General features: G+C 46.1%; 1 protein-coding gene across 1 annotated transcript in view; it reads right to left on the bottom strand.

Moving 5' to 3' along the window:
• Window positions 1-16245, bottom strand: part of RETREG2 (reticulophagy regulator family member 2) — a 75084-nt gene that overhangs the window by 43816 nt on the left and 15023 nt on the right. The window contains exons 2-6 of the mRNA XM_063933868.1: window positions 11495-11601; window positions 5781-5811; window positions 3604-3748; window positions 3113-3197; window positions 2892-3023 (exon numbers count right to left, since the gene is read on the bottom strand). Of these exons, the coding sequence (XP_063789938.1) occupies window positions 2892-3023; window positions 3113-3197; window positions 3604-3748; window positions 5781-5811; window positions 11495-11601 (500 nt within the window). The remainder of the gene's footprint in view (window positions 1-2891; window positions 3024-3112; window positions 3198-3603; window positions 3749-5780; window positions 5812-11494; window positions 11602-16245) is intronic.

Raw genomic sequence — 16245 nt, 5'->3', positions numbered from 1 at the left:
GTAAAGCACAGTGTCAATCTTTGCAGATGATACTAAACTGTGTAAGGTAATTAATTCAGAATTGGATGTGGAGTCCTTGCAGAATAATCCATCTAAACTTGAACTCTGGGCGTCTAAATGGAAAATGAGGTTCAATACAGACAAATGCAAGGTTATGCATTTTGGGACTAAAAACAAACTTGCATCCTACATATTAAATGGGGAACACCTAGGGGAAACAGAGTTGGAAAAAGATTTGGGGGTATTCATTGCTAATAGGCTTAATAACCGTACACAATGTCAAAACGCAGTCAAGAAGGCAAGTAAGGTGCTAGCGTGCATAAAAAGGGGAATTGAGACAAGGGACTCGGATGTAATCATGCCGCTGTATAAGGCATTGGTACGTCCGCACCTGGAATATTGTGTTCAGTTTTGGGCACCATTGTATAAAAAAAAGACATCAGTGAACTCGAAAGTGTTCATAGGCGATCTACTAAATTGATTAAAGGCCTAGAAGGACTGGACTATAAGGAAAGACTTACTAGGCTAAATATGTATACACTAGAAAAGAGGCGCCTAAGAGGAGATATTATTAGTATCTTCAAATATGTAAAGGGACATCACAAAGAGTTATCAGAGGAATTATTTATTAAAAGAACACAGTTTAGGACACGTGGGCACTCGCTGCGACTGGAGGAGAGAAAGTTCTGAACGCAACGGAGGAAAGGGTTCTTCACTGTTAGGGCAATCAGGATGTGGAATTTCCTGCCAGGGAAGGTGGTAATGGCAGACTCTGTAATTGGATTTAAAAAAGGAATGGATAAATTTCTGAATGAAAAAGCTATACAAGGTTATAATACTTAAAATATCAATGCGATTAATCCGGGGGTAACATGAGTTATAGTAGCTAACTAGTCATAAAACATTATTTAGCAAGTATGTAGAATCATCACAACTTAAAATAGGTTGAACACGATGGGCAATTTGCCTCTATTCAACCTCAAATACTATGTTACTATTAACTATCTTTATCAGTGCGTGTGATGGTGAACACAGATTGTTTGTAGCTAGGAGACATCCGTACAACTTCAGAGCAGCAGACCTGACCTTCTCCACTGTACTTCAATCACAAATCAGCAATCCCCGTAGAAGCCCAGTATCGAGAGGGGTGAAACGCGTAGGTATAGCTTCCGCACACTTAAACAGGCTGCACCGGACACATACACTCTCCTGCCAGAGGGTGCAAGCAGCATTATCTACAAGACAGCACTTTACGGTATACCCTGGTCGTACAGGAGAGCATAAAAAAAAAAACTGACTTACCTGAGCCCGGAGGTGGGGATTATAGGGGGAAGGACCAAGCATTCTGGAAAATCTGAAAGCTTAACTGTTTGGTTACACCACCTATAACCCAATGTTATACATTCCTGTGGACCCTAGGGAACCCGAAGAAGAAACCTGGATTTTCATCAGGAGAGCCACTTGCATGTCTGATGGCCAGTAACATCTATAATCAGGGTAAATTACTTGGGGTCTATCCAATTAGCCCTAATAAGTGGGCACTTATCGGGGATTATGCTTCGCATGACTCAGGCACACATCGAAGCAGAAACCCAGATAACCAGCCCTTAGAGACCCATTTTTCTACGATAACACATGCGTCTGGGAATTCATCCTGGATCCCATGTGTCATCGCCCGAAAACATGTAATTTACAGCACGGTAAAAACGGGCATTGGTCAAAAATCGCACTAAAAAATCAGTTTTTGCCATCTGGTAAATTACTGCCGGCAATAAGATATATTGCAAACTGTAGGCAACTATTGTATTTAAGGAAAATTGATTTCTTAACAATTAGACAAGTGCAGAGTCCTATTCTCAATCCATCCACTGAGCAAAACAGTTGTCCTCATTACCAGCCCTATCCTTGTTGCAGGAGAACCAACTGAAATCAGAAGGATCACTGCATATGTTCACCTCTGTATAGCCCACAATTCAACAAACCCATGGCAAACTTGTCCTAAGAGGGAACCTTGTTGTCGCCCAGTTACACTAACTCAGTTGCAAGTGGAGATACAACCCAGATTCCGTACAACTCTCAATTGCTTGTAACTGCTGTAAATTGCACATGCAGGTCACTACGCATGCGTTTGCAAAACAATGCAAGATCAGCATGTAGATGAACTGTGCAACTCAGAATCAGGCCCAGTTTGAACAAATATCAGATTCTCTCTTGGGTTTTTCAACAACCAATAGCAACCACCTGGGCACCAAGATCTCTAGTTAGAAAGTCAAATCCCTTTTATAGATGAAATGAAAGGAACAGCAGCTCCTGTTAGATCTTGGATCTAATGTGTTTCATTACAGTAATGTGATTTTAGCAATGTAATCTGTTATGACATTGTACTTCCTCATACACCATAAATAGGTTATATACTTCAAACTAGCTTTCTTATATGTAGAGTTTTATTGAAAATACAGCTTTTCATAATTTGTGTGCATCAACACCAGCATCTTATGAGTGGATTTTTATTTTGTTTGTTTTTATTTCATTGTACGTATTGTTTATTGAAATTCATAAAGATGGTGCACTATGTGTATGTTATTATTTATACATTTTGATGATTATATTACACTGAAAGGTTCAATTCTTTTTTCCCCAGAATCCATAAGCGATGTGGTTTGCTTTCTGCTATAAAAGATATACATAGATGTCTGCATAGTACAGTATAATTGCAGGTCAAATTTTGGGTACATCACAGGAGGGACTTACTTTGAAACTTTCAAATGAACGAAATCTGAACAGAGTATTAAATCATGTCTAAATATACTTCACACATAGATTAAATGATTTCTCTGATTTTGGGGGAAACAAGCGGGCTCTCTGTATTGATGATGTCTCAAAACTCTTACTCTTGTGTGAGCGTGGTAGATGTTCTCCCTTCATGCTGTACTCTAACTTCATGAGAATGGGTTCTAGAGCAGTGTACATCTTCTGGATCAGTTCTCGATACACAACCAGTGGCCACAGAAGAACACTGAGCACTGCAAGACATAATGGTCGATATAATCACTGCATGTAGGTTTCTCAATACACAGACCGAATGATATTATCAAACGCAACAAAATCTTACGTATTATGTAGGAAATCATAATGCCTGGAACATAATGTCCGACAACAGCCAGCACTGTACAGCACGAACAAACCATTGAACAGAACTGAGGTAAAAAAAGAGAAGACAATGAATACACAGCGTACCAAAAGGGGACACTAGAAGCCCTGCGCAAATTCTGAATCCCCTCCTTTAACTGCAGCTTCCATCGCTACCAGCATATGCAACATTAATATTAAACCCACTGAACTGAATGTCATTTAATAGATGCTTCCTTTTAAGTCCATGGTTCAGAGTTCTAGCAGGATAACTCTATTAGGCTCATAGCCCGGTCATAAAAGCAAATCATCATTCAGACCACTACTGCTATGATGAAAAGGGAAATGTATATTATGTCCTGATATGTACAGTATAACACAGCAATCTGTCCTAAGTATGAATGCAGGTGACTGTAGCGATGTATAAAACAGACTATTTTCATCATGTAACTTCAGTCTCTCGCTTGAACCCACCTTTCCTGGATTCTGCCTCTTGTAAAGCAGCAGCTCCTGGATGTACTGCCGAGAGGTGAACCAGGTCTCAGCCAGACAGTGACACAGCTCCGGGACACTCAGCAAGCGATGCTGACTTGTTCCTCCTACAGACGCCAGGTTTTCACTGCAAACACAGAATGGGAATCCAATATACACTATGTAGACAAAAGTGATGGGACACCCCAACACACAAGCCTGCAGTTGTCCAGGAACTTGTGGACAGTTTGCCAAGAAGAGGGATGCAGTAATCACTGCACGTGGTTGACCTACAAGGTACTGACATCAATGGTGTCCAATAACTTTTGTTTACATACTGCATTATTATATCCTAACAACCAGTTCATTTAAACTACTGTAGAAAATAGGGAATGCCAATTTCTGTAATATATACGCAAGTATCATCTTATGTATGGATCAGAGTGGCCCAACACCTCCCTGTCTTTTAAAGCTATGTGAATGGTAACCCAAGATTGTAAAAAGGACATTAACGTAAATGAAAGTTGAGGCCGCACAGCGCAGTTTGCTAGGAACCAGTGGCTCATATATATAGGATATATAGGACTTGTCTCTGATTGTTTGCCAATGATGTCACAGTTTGCTGCATAAAACCTAAGATGTAAATGCAGGAGTTTCACCCTGTTGTGCATGTGTCCCACATTGTTTAATTAACAGGCTATTTTCAGGGAGAAGGTTCAGTTCCAGTAAACAGTGGACAATTATGGGTGCTACTGTCCCACCTCATTCAAACTGTATCACATCACTGGTAGTTGAACAGAAATGCCAGTCACCAATGGCAGCTTGTTTTTTTATTGGTGGATAACGCTTCAGCCCAGGGCCGGATTAAGGTCTGTGGGGGCCCCTGGACACAAACTTATAGGGGCGTCTATCAACAAAATTATTAAAGTGATAGCGTGGAGATGTCTATGTATCTTTGCTATTTTTCCTTTTGTCTTCCTTTGTTCATTACTGCTGTTCACCTGCAGCCGCATGTCTCACATCCAGCGTTCGCAGCCTGTGCCGGCTCCCTGCTGCTTCCGCTGAGCTGCCCACGGCTGTCCTGCTCTCTGTCCACCCTGCTTCAGTAGCTAGACCACACCAAACCTCCCGCTGCTTTGGTGGGTATGTTGGGGTCCATGGAACAGCAGGCTTTTAATAAGCGTGAGCTGAGGCCATTGCACATGACATGGAGGACTCCACCCTGATGCAGTTGCAGTGGCTGACCTTGTGTCCCTCCATCTGGTCACAAGACACCTCATAAGCTTATGGGTCGGTCAGGCAGAGCCGTAACAAGACCTTATACACGTGCCCCATCCCCCTTTGCTCCCTGAATATATAACACTACACACCAATCCCCCCCGTCCCTCTTCGACTGTTCATATAACACTACACAGCTACCCCACCTGTACATATAATACTCACGTCTGTCCACCCGTACATATAATACTACACACCAGGCGCCCCCTCACTGTACATATAACATTACACAGGTCCCCTTCGTACATATAATAGTATACAACCGGCCCCTCCCCCCATTGTACATATAACATTACACAACTGCCCCCGTGTACATATAAGACTTCCAGCCCCGACCCCCACGCACATCCCACCACCAATATACAAAAAACTACAGAGCGATGTTGCGGCAGCAAGGGTGCAAAGCAGATCCCACTCCCCAGGGTATCCCGCTGTGAGCGCAGGCTCACCAGGCTAATAATGGTGGCTGATTCTGGAGGACAGTGTGTGGTAGCCCCGTGACGACCGCCCCTGTCGCCTCTCCCGTAATCTTCTACCTTACAATAGTTATACACAGTTTTGCCACTACCAACTACAAAATGTTATTCCATTTCCATATGCATCAAGTGTTCCCTCTACCTCTTAGATTATAAGCCCATTTGGACAGGGCCATCTTTACCTCATGATTCATGTCACTGTATGTGTTACAGAAAAAAATCTATAGTTATATCATGAGTCCCTCCATCATATGTTGAATACTGTAAAACTAAAGCAAACAAATGTTATGTATGCATCATAGAGAAAGTTGGAGATACTCTAAAATGAAGACTTGTACTTAGAGAAGTTTCTGAATGACACTGATAACTGTAGGACAAGGGACCAGACTACTACAACCATATACTTGTTGGATTTTAGGTGCTTACCTGTCATTGGATAAATCCCCCTGGGGCTGAGCTGTAGAAGAGAAGACGGGTGCATTAATGACTGATGACATCAGAAAAAGCTACACTTCTGGGGGGCAGTTTCAGGGCATGGAAGCAGAATACTACTCTGCCTGTTAATACTTGATATTTGCAAGCATCCAATGTAAAAATAAGAATTTACTTACCGATAATTCTATTTCTCGGAGTCCGTAGTGGATGCTGGGGTTCCTGAAAGGACCATGGGGAATAGCGGCTCCGCAGGAGACAGGGCACAAAAGTAAAGCTTTCCGATCAGGTGGTGTGCACTGGCTCCTCCCCCTATGACCCTCCTCCAAGCCAGTTAGGTACTGTGCCCGGACGAGCGTACACAATAAGGGAGGAATTTTGAATCCCGGGTAAGACTCATACCAGCCACACCAATCACACCGTACAACTTGTGATCTAAACCCAGTTAACAGTATGATAACAGCGGAGCCTCTGAAAAGATGGCTCACAACAATAATAACCCGATTTTTGTAACTATGTACAAGTATTGCAGATAAACCGCACTTGGGATGGGCGCCCAGCATCCACTACGGACTCCGAGAAATAGAATTATCGGTAAGTAAATTCTTATTTTCTCTATCGTCCTAGTGGATGCTGGGGTTCCTGAAAGGACCATGGGGATTATACCAAAGCTCCCAAACGGGCGGGAGAGTGCGGATGACTCTGCAGCACCGAATGAGAGAACTCCAGGTCCTCCTTAGCCAGGGTATCAAATTTGTAGAATTTAGCAAACGTGTTTGCCCCTGACCAAGTAGCTGCTCGGCAAAGTTGTAAAGCCGAGACCCCTCGGGCAGCCGCCCAAGATGAGCCCACCTTCCTTGTGGAATGGGCATTTACATATTTTGGCTGTGGCAGGCCTGCCACAGAATGTGCAAGCTGAATTGTATTACACATCCAACTAGCAATAGTCTGCTTAGAAGCAAGAGCACCCAGTTTGTTGGGTGCATACAGGATAACAGCAAGTCAGTTTTCCTGACTCCAGCCGTCCTGGAACATATTTTCAGGGCCCTGACAACATCTAGCAACTTGGAGTCCTCCAAGTCCCTAGTAGGTGCAAGGCACCATAATAAGCTGGTTCAGGTGAAACACTGACACCACCTTAGGGAGAGAACTGGGGACGAGTCCGCAGCTCTGCCCTGTCCGAATGGACAAACAGATATGGGCTTTTTTGAGAAAAAACCACCAATTTGACACTCGCCTGGTCCAGGCCAGGGCCAAGAGCATGGTCACTTTTCATGCGAGATGCTTCAAATCCACAGATTTGACTGGTTTTAAACCAATGTGATTTGAGGAATCCCAGAACTACGTTGAGATCCCACAGTGCCACTGGAGGCACAAAAGGGGGTTGTATATGCAATACTCCCTTGACAAACTTCTGGACTTCAGGAACTGAAGCCAATTCTTTCTGGAAGAAAATCGACAGGGCCGAAATTTGAACCTTAATGGACCCCAATTTGAGGCCCATAGACACTCCTGTTTGCAGGAAATGCAGGAAACGACCGAGTTGAAATTTCTTTGTGGGGCCTTCCTGGCCTCACACCACGCAACATATTTTCGCCACATGTGGTGATAATGTTGTGCGGTCACCTCCTTTCTGGCTTTGACCAGGGTAGGAATGACCTCTTCCGGAATGCCTTTTTCCCTTAGGATCCGGCTTTCCACCGCCATGCCGACAAAACGCAGCTGCGGTAAGTCTTGGAACAGACATGGTACTTGCTGAAGCAAGTCCCTTCTTAGCGGCAGAGGCCATAAGACCTCTGTAAGCATCTCTTGAAGTTCCGGGTACCAAGTCCTTCTTGGCCAATCCGGAGCCATGAGTATAGTTCTTACTCCTCTACGTCTTATAATTCTCAGCACCTTAGGTATGAGAAGCAGAGGAGGGAACACATACACCGACTGGTACACCCACGGTGTTACCAGAACGTCCAGAGCTATTGCCTGAGGGTCTCTTGACCTGGCGCAATACCTGTCCCGTTTTTTGTTCAGACGGGACGCCATCATGTCCACCTTTGGTATTTCCCAACGGTTTACAATCATGTGGAAAAAACTTCCCGATGAAGTTTCCACTCTCCCGGGTGGAGGTCGTGCCTGCTGAGGAAGTCTGCTTCCCAGTTTCCATTCCCGGGATGAAACACTGCTGACAGTGCTATCACATGATTTTCCGCCCAGCGAAAAGTCCTTGCAGTTTTTGCCATTGCCCTCCTGCTTCTTGTGTCGCCCTGTCTGTTTACGTAGGCGACTGCCGTGATGTTTTTCCCACTGGATCAATACCGGCTGACCTTGAAGCAGAGGTCTTGCTAAGCTTAGAGCATTATAAATTTACCCTTAGCTCCAGTATATTTATGTGGAGAAAAGTCTCCAGACTTGATCACACTCCCTGGAAATTTTTTCCTTGTGTGACTGTTCCCCAGCCTCTCGGGCTGGGCTCCGTGGTCACCAGCATCCAATCCTGAATGCCGAATCTGCGGCCCTCTAGAAGATGAGCACTCTATAACCACCACAGGAGAGACACCCTTGTCCTTGGATATAGGGTTATCCGCTGATGCATCTGAAGATGCGATCCGGACCATTTGTCCAGCAGATCCCACTGAAAAGTTCTTGCGTGAAATCTGCCGAATGGAATTGCTTCGTAGGAAGCCACCATTTTTACCAGGACCCTTGTGCAATGATGCACTGTTTTTAGGAGGTTCCTGACTAGCTCGGATAACTCCCTGGCTTTCTCTTCCGGGAGAAACACCTTTTTCTGGACTGTGTCCAGAATCATCCCTAGGCACAGCAGACGTGTCGTCGGGATCAGCTGCGATTTTGGAATATTTAGAATCCACCCGTGCTGTTGTAGCAGTATCCTAGATAGTGCTACTCCGACCTCCAACTGTTCCCTGGACTATGCCCTTATCAGGAGATCGTCCAAGTAAGGGATAATTAAGACGCATTTTCTTCGAAGAAGAATCATCATTTCGGCCATTACCTTGGTAAAGACCCGGGGTGCCGTGGACAATCCAAACGGCAGCGTCTGAAACTGATAGTGACAGTTCTGCACCACGAACCTGAGGTACCCTTAGTGAGAAGGGCAAATTTGGGACATAGAGGTAAGCATCCCTGATGTCCCGGGACACTATATAGTCCCCTTCTTCCTGGTTCGTTATCACTGCTCTGAGTGACTCCATCTTGATTTGAACCTTTGTAAATGTTCAAAAATTTTTTTAGAATAAGTCTCACCTAGCCTTCTGGCTTCAGTACCACAATATAGTGTGGAATAATACCCCTTTTCTTGTAGTAGGAGGGGTAATTTAATTATCACCTGCTGGGAATACAGCTTGTGAATTTTTTCCCATACTGCCTCCTTGTCGGAGGGAGACCTTGGTAAAGCAGACTTCAGGAGCCTGCGAAGGGGAAACGTCTCGACATTCCAATCTGTACCCCTGGGATACTACTTGTAGGATCCAGGGGTCCTGTACGGTCTCAGCGCCATGCTGAGAACTTGTCAGAAGCGGTGGAACGCTTCTGTTCCTGGGAATGGGCTGCCTGCTGCAGTCTTCTTCCCTTTCCTCTATCCCTGGGCAGATATGATCTTATAGGGACGAAAGGACTGAGGCTGAAAAGACGGTGTCTTTTTCTGCAGAGATGTGACTTAGGGTAAAAACGGTGGATTTTCCAGCAGTTGCCGTGGCCACCAGATCCGATGGACCGACCCCAAATAACTCCTCTTCCTTTATACGGCAATACACCTTTGTGCCGTTTGGAATCTGCATCACCTGACCACTGTCGTGTCCATAACATCTTCTGGCAGTTATGGACATCGCATTTACTCTTGATGCCAGAGTGCAAATATCTCTCTGTGCATCTCGCATATATAGAAATGCATCCTTTAAATGCTCTATAGTCAATAAAATACTGTCCCTGTCAAGGGTATCAATATTTTTAGTCAGGGAATCCGACCAAGCCACCCCAGCTCTGCACATCCAGGCTGAGGCGATCGCTGGTCGCAGTATAACACCAGTATGTGTGTATATACTTTTTATGATATTTTCCAGCCTCCTGTCAGCTGGTCCTTGAGGACGGCCCTATCTATAGACGGTACCGCCACTTGTTTTGATAAGCGTGTGAGCGCCTTATCCACCCTAAGGGGTGTTTCCCAACGCGCCCTAACTTCTGGCGGGAAAGGGTATACCGCCCATAATTTTCTATCGGGGGGAACCCACGCATCATCACACACTTTATTTAATTTATCTGATTCAGGAAAAACTATGGTAGTTTTTTCACATCCCACATAATACCCTCTTTTGTGGTACTTGTAGTATCAGAAATATGTAACACCTCCTTCATTGCCTTTAACGTGTGGCCCTAATAAGGAATACGTTTGTTTATTCACCGTCGACACTGGATTCAGTGTCCCTGTCTGTGTCTGTGTCGACCGACTAAAGTAAACGGGCGTTTTAAAAACCCCTGACGGTGTTTTTGAGACGTCTGGACCGGTACTAATTGTTTGTCGGCCGTCTCATGTCGTCAACCGACCTTGCAGCGTGTTGACATTATCACGTAATTCCCTAAATAAGCCATCCATTCCGGTGTCGACTCCCTAGAGAGTGACATCACCATTACAGGCAATTGCTCCGCCTCCTCACCAACATCGTCCTCCTACATGTCGACACACACGTACCGACACACAGCACACACACACAGGGAATGCTCTGATAGAGGACAGGACCCACTAGCCCTTTGGAGAGACAGAGGGAGAGTTTGCCAGCACACACCAAAAACGCTATAATTATATAGGGACAACCTTATATAAGTGTTTTCCCTTATAGCATTTTTTATATATTTCTAACGCCAAATTAGTGCCCCCCCTCTCTGTTTTAACCCTGTTTCTGTAGTGCAGTGCAGGGGAGAGCCTGGGAGCCTTCCCTCCAGCCTTTCTGTGAGGGAAAATGGCGCTGTGTGCTGAGGAGATAGGCCCCGCCCCTTTTTCGGCGGCCTCGTCTCCCGCTCTTAACGGATTCTGGCAGGGGTTAAATATCTCCATATAGCCTCCGGAGGCTATATGTGAGGTATTTTTAGCCAAAATAGGTATTCATTTACCTCCCAGGGCGCCCCCCTCCCAGCGCCCTGCACCCTCAGTGACTGCCGTGTGAAGTGTGCTGAGAGGAAAATGGCGCACAGCTGCAGTGCTGTGCGCTACCTTTAGAAGACTGAGGAGTCTTCTGCCGCCGATTCTGGACCTCTTCTTACTTCAGCATCTGCAAGGGGGCCGGCGGCAAGGCTCCGGTGACCATCCAGGCTGTACCTGTGATCGTCCCTCTGGAGCTGATGTCCAGTAGCCAAGAAGCCAATCCATCCTGCACGCAGGTGAGTTCACTTCTTCTCCCCTAAGTCCCTCGTTGCAGTGATCCTGTTGCCAGCAGGACTCACTGTAAAGTAAAAAACCTAAGCTAAACTTTTCTAAGCAGCTCTTTAGGAGAGCCACCTAGATTGCACCCTTCTCGGCCGGGCACAAAAATCTAACTGGCTTGGAGGAGGGTCATAGGGGGAGGAGCCAGTGCACACCACCTGATCGGAAAGCTTTACTTTTGTGCCCTGTCTCCTGCGGAGCCGCTATTCCCCATGGTCCTTTCAGGAACCCCAGCATCCACTAGGACGATAGAGAAATAAGCAGACTGAAGGAGTATTACCTTTACAGTGAAGAAGCAACCAGGACTTCCAGTGTTTCACACCTAGTAGACACAGTAGAAGGAAGCTGACCAAGAATAGAGGCCTCAGGGATAGATACGAGAACAACCTGGGAATGAAAAGCAGACATGATTGATTCAAAATGTTAGGATTTGGTGATTTAAAGGATATATACAGTATATCAGAAAATGATCCAGTGGGGTGCTGGCATCGGCAAGTGCACACAAACTTGCTGATGTAGGCAAAGTCAAGCAACTGTGGGGCCATGCTAGATTCGGCAGCATGGTACTGTTCACCACCTCCTCAGATCCTTCAGCATGTTATAGAGATCTGAGAAGGCGACACACGACCTCCTCTTTATTTATAAATAAGTGGGTCTTAAAAGCCGGAGTGAAAACTTGTAGAGAAGTGAACAGTGTGATGGGGAGAGAGTTCAAATGGCTGGGGGTAGCATAGGCAAAATGGAGACCGGGGGTGGGGGGGGTAACAGTTGGCTCCAGAGGTGGCGTTCTTTTGTGGAGTGAAGTGGACAGGGCGGCTGTATAACGGGAGATGGAGTCACAGATGTAGATAGGAGATGATTTGGGAAGGCTTTTTAAGGACTTTTGAATTTTGACTCCGAAGAGGAAGGGGAGCTAGTGAACGGCTTGTAGGAGCTGGGAGGCAGACTTAGTGCGTTAGGAGAGGAAGATGAGCTGGCAGCAGCTTTGAGTACAGACTGGAGAGGAGACAGGGAGGCCAGGTAAGAGAAGCTTACAAAAGTCCAGTCTAGAAATGATTCTGAGATGGAAACGGCAGGACAGTGAGAGGTACTGGATGTGTGGTTTGAAGGAGAGGAAGGAGTCCATGATGCCTCCAAGGCAGCCAACTTGCAGGCTAGAAGAGATGGTGGTGCTGTCAATAGATAATTAAATTGGGCAAGGTAAGGATATTCGAGAGGGTGGGTGAATTATTAGCTCAGTCTTACAAATGTTATGTTTAAGAAAGTGCTGGAACATTCAGCAGCAAAGAGACAGCTGGAGAAGGAGGAAATAGCAAAGAGACAGCTGGAGATCGGGTAAGGAAAAGGATAAAAAGTCCAGGGAGGGGAAGTAGATCTGAGGGTCTTCAGCTTAAAAATGATAATGGAGGCCAAAGTAGCTGTTGGGTCACCTAAAGAGGATGTAGAGAGAGAATAGTAGAAATCAGAGAATACCTACTAGAATCCAAGAACACCTACTGGTAGTGGTATTGGTGGAGTCGTCTGAGAAGATAGAGAAAGAATGTTCAGAGAGATAGACAAAAGCCAAGTCTGGGCAATACCAAGCAAACTGGGGGAGTGAAAGATTTGGAGGAGGAGAGGGTGGTCCATAGAATCAAAGGCAGCAGAGAGATCAAGGAGAATTAGCAGTAGTGGCCCTTGGAAGGTCCTTGCAAGAAGGCCATTACCGACTTTAGTACGGCTTTTTCTGCGGAGTGAAGAGGATGAAAGCCAGACAGAAATAGGTCAAGCAGGGGGGGGAAAAAAAGAAAGGCAATAAGGCAGTTGTAGATAATGCGCTCAAATAGTTTGGAGGCAAAAGGGGACAGAGATTGGGTGGTAGAGTGTGGGTTTTTTAAGGATGGGCTGCTTCAAAGCAGACAGGACAGTGCTTAATGAGAGGGAGAGATGGAAGAGATGGGAACAGGCAACGGGGGAGTGGAATCGGATGAGGTGGGATGGGATAGGATCAATGGAAGGGGGGGGGGGGGTGACTGGATAAGGGACATGACTTCATCACCAGCTACTGGAGAGAAGGAAATCAGAGTTGGTAAAATGTTAAAATGAATGGGAAAATGGGGACTGGTAGGCTGGAAAAGCAGAGGATGGGACGATGAGGGTCTGGTGGGATGTCATGTCCGGCAGGATGGATTCAATTTTACAATCTGCTACAGACAGCATTCACATCCTTCACAGATATTTATACTAACCTTGCTTGTTTTTGCTCACAACCAATATAGAGGTGCAAGTAAAAAATAAGATTTTAAACCTACTGGTAAATCTTTTTCTCGTAGTCCGTAGAGGATGCTGGGGACTCCGTAAGGACCATGGGGATAGACGGGCTCCGCAGGAGACATGGGCACTTTAAGAAAGACTTTAGATCTGGTGTGCACTGGCTCCTCCCTCTATGCCCCTCCTCCAGACCTCAGTTAGAGAAACTGTGCCCAGAGGAGACTGACAGTACGAGGAAAGGATCTTTGTTAATCCAAGGGCAAGATTCATACCAGCCACACCAATCACACCGTATAACTTGTGATATACTATCCAGTTAACAGTATGAAAACGACATAGCATCAGTCCAAGACCGATGAGACTATAACATAACCCTTATTTAAGCAATAACTATATACAAGTCTTGCAGAAGTAGTCCACACTTGGGACGGGCGCCCAGCATTCTCTACGGACTACGAGAAAAAGATTTACCGGTAGGTTTAAAATCTTATTTTCTCTTACGTCCTAGACCTAGAGGATGCTGGGGACTCCGTAAGGACCATGGGGATTATACCAAAGCTCCCAAACGGGCGGGAGAGTGCGGATTACTCTGCAGCACCGATTGAGCAAACTGGAGGTCCTCCTCAGCCAGGGTATCAAACTTATAGAACTTTGCAAAGGAGTTTGAACCCGACCAAGTAGTAGCTCGGCACACCTGTAGCGCCGAGACCCCTCTGGCAGCCGCCCAAGAAGAGCCCACCTTCCTAGTAGAATGGGCCTTGACCGATTTAGGTAACGGCAATCCCGCCGTAGAATGCGCCTGCTGAATTGTGTTACAGATCCAGCGAGCAATAGTCTACTTTGAAGCAGGGGCACCAATCTTGTTGGTTGCATACATGACAAACAGTGCTTCTGTTTTTCTGACTGTAGCCAATCTGGCCACGTAAATTTTCAAAACCCTGACCACATCAAGGGACTCAGGATCCTCCAAGTCCCACGTAGCCACAGGCACCACAATAGTTCATATGAAAGGATGAAACCACTTTTGGCAGGAATTGAGGACGGGTCTGCAATTCCGCTCTATCCATATGGAAAACCAGATAGGGGCTTTTATGTGATAAAGCCGCTAATTCCGACACTCGCCTAGCCGAAGCCAAGGCTAATAACATGACCACCTTCCAAGTGATGTTTTTCAACTCCACCGTTTTAAGTGGTTCAAACCAGTGTGACTTAATGAAACTTAACACCACGTTAAGGCGTCACCGAAGGTACAAAAGGAGGCTGAATATACAGTACTCCCTTCACAAAAGTTTGTACTTCAGGGAGAGAGGCCAATTCCTTTTGAAAGAAAATGGATAAGGCGAAATCTTAAACTTAATAGATCCTAATTTTAGGCCGAAATTCACTCCAGTTTGCAGGAAGTGAAGGAAACGGCCCAGATGGAATTCTTCCGTAGGAGCATTCCTGGCCTCACACCAAGAAACATATGTTCGCCATATACGGTGATAATGTTTAGATGTCATGTCCTTCCTGGCCTTTATTAGCGTAGGAATGACCTCATCCGGAATACCCTTATCCGCTAGGATCCGGCGTTCAACCGCCATGCCGTCCAACGCAGCCGCGGTGAGTCTTGGAATAGACATGGCCCCTGTTGCAACCGGTCCTGTCTTAGAGGAAGAGGCCACGGATCTTCTGTGAGCATTTCCTGCAGATCCGGATACCAGGTCCTTCGTGGCCAATCTGGAACAATGAGGATTGTTCTCATTCCTCTCCCTCCTACCATTCTCAACACCTTGGGTATGAGAGGAAGAGGGGGAAATACATAGACCGACTGGAACACCCACGGTGTCACTAGGGCATCTACAGCTACTGCCTGAGGGTCTCTTGACCTGGTGCAATACCTCTGTAGCTTCTTGTTGAGGCGGGACGCCATCATGTCTATCTGTGGCAGTTCCCACTGACTTGCAATCTGTGCGAAGGCTTCCTAAAGAAGTCCTCTCTTGGATGCAGGTCGTGTTTGCTGAGGAAGTCTGCTTCTAAGTTGTCCACTCCCGGAATGAACTGCTGAAAATGCGCTTACATGATTTTCCGCCCAGCGGAGAATCCTGGTGGCTTCTGCCATTTCCACTCTGCTCTTTGTGCCGCCTTGGCGGTTTACATGAGCCACTGCGGGGATGTTGTCTGACTGGATCAGAACCGGTAGGTCACAAAGCAATGTTTCCGCTTGCCGAAGGGCGTTGTATATGGCTCTCAGCTCCAGGATGTTGATTTGAATACAAGTTTTTTGACTTGACCCAAAGACCTTGGAAGTTTCTTCCCTGTGTGACTGCTCCCCCACCTCAGAGGCTCGCGTACGTGGCTACCAGAATCCAGTCCTGGATGGCGAACCTGCGACCCTGCAGAAGGTGAGCACTCTGCAGCCACCATAGGAGAGACACCCTGGCCCTAGGGGACAGGGTGATTAACTGATGCATCTGTAGATGTGATCCGGACCACTTGTTCCGTAGATCCCATTGGAAAGTCCTCGCATGGAACCTGCCGAAGGGAATGGCCCCGTAAGATGCCACCATCTTTCCCAGGACCCGAGTGCAGTGATGCACGGACACCTGTTTTGGCTTTAATAGGTTTTTTTACCAGAGTCATTAGTTCCTGGGCCTTCTCTATCAGAAGATAAACCCATTTCTGGTCCGTATTCAGAATCATACCCAAGAAGGGCAGACGAGTCATAGGAACCTACTGTGACTTCGGGATATTGAGAATCCAGCCGAGTTGCTGTGACACCTTCAGCGAAAGTGACACGCT

The sequence above is a fragment of the Pseudophryne corroboree genome, chromosome 7 (genome assembly GCF_028390025.1).
Source record: "Pseudophryne corroboree isolate aPseCor3 chromosome 7, aPseCor3.hap2, whole genome shotgun sequence".
Lineage (NCBI taxonomy): Eukaryota > Metazoa > Chordata > Amphibia > Anura > Myobatrachidae > Pseudophryne > Pseudophryne corroboree.
Note: the sequence above shows the minus strand (reverse complement) of the source record. Positions and strands in the feature narration are given on the sequence as shown.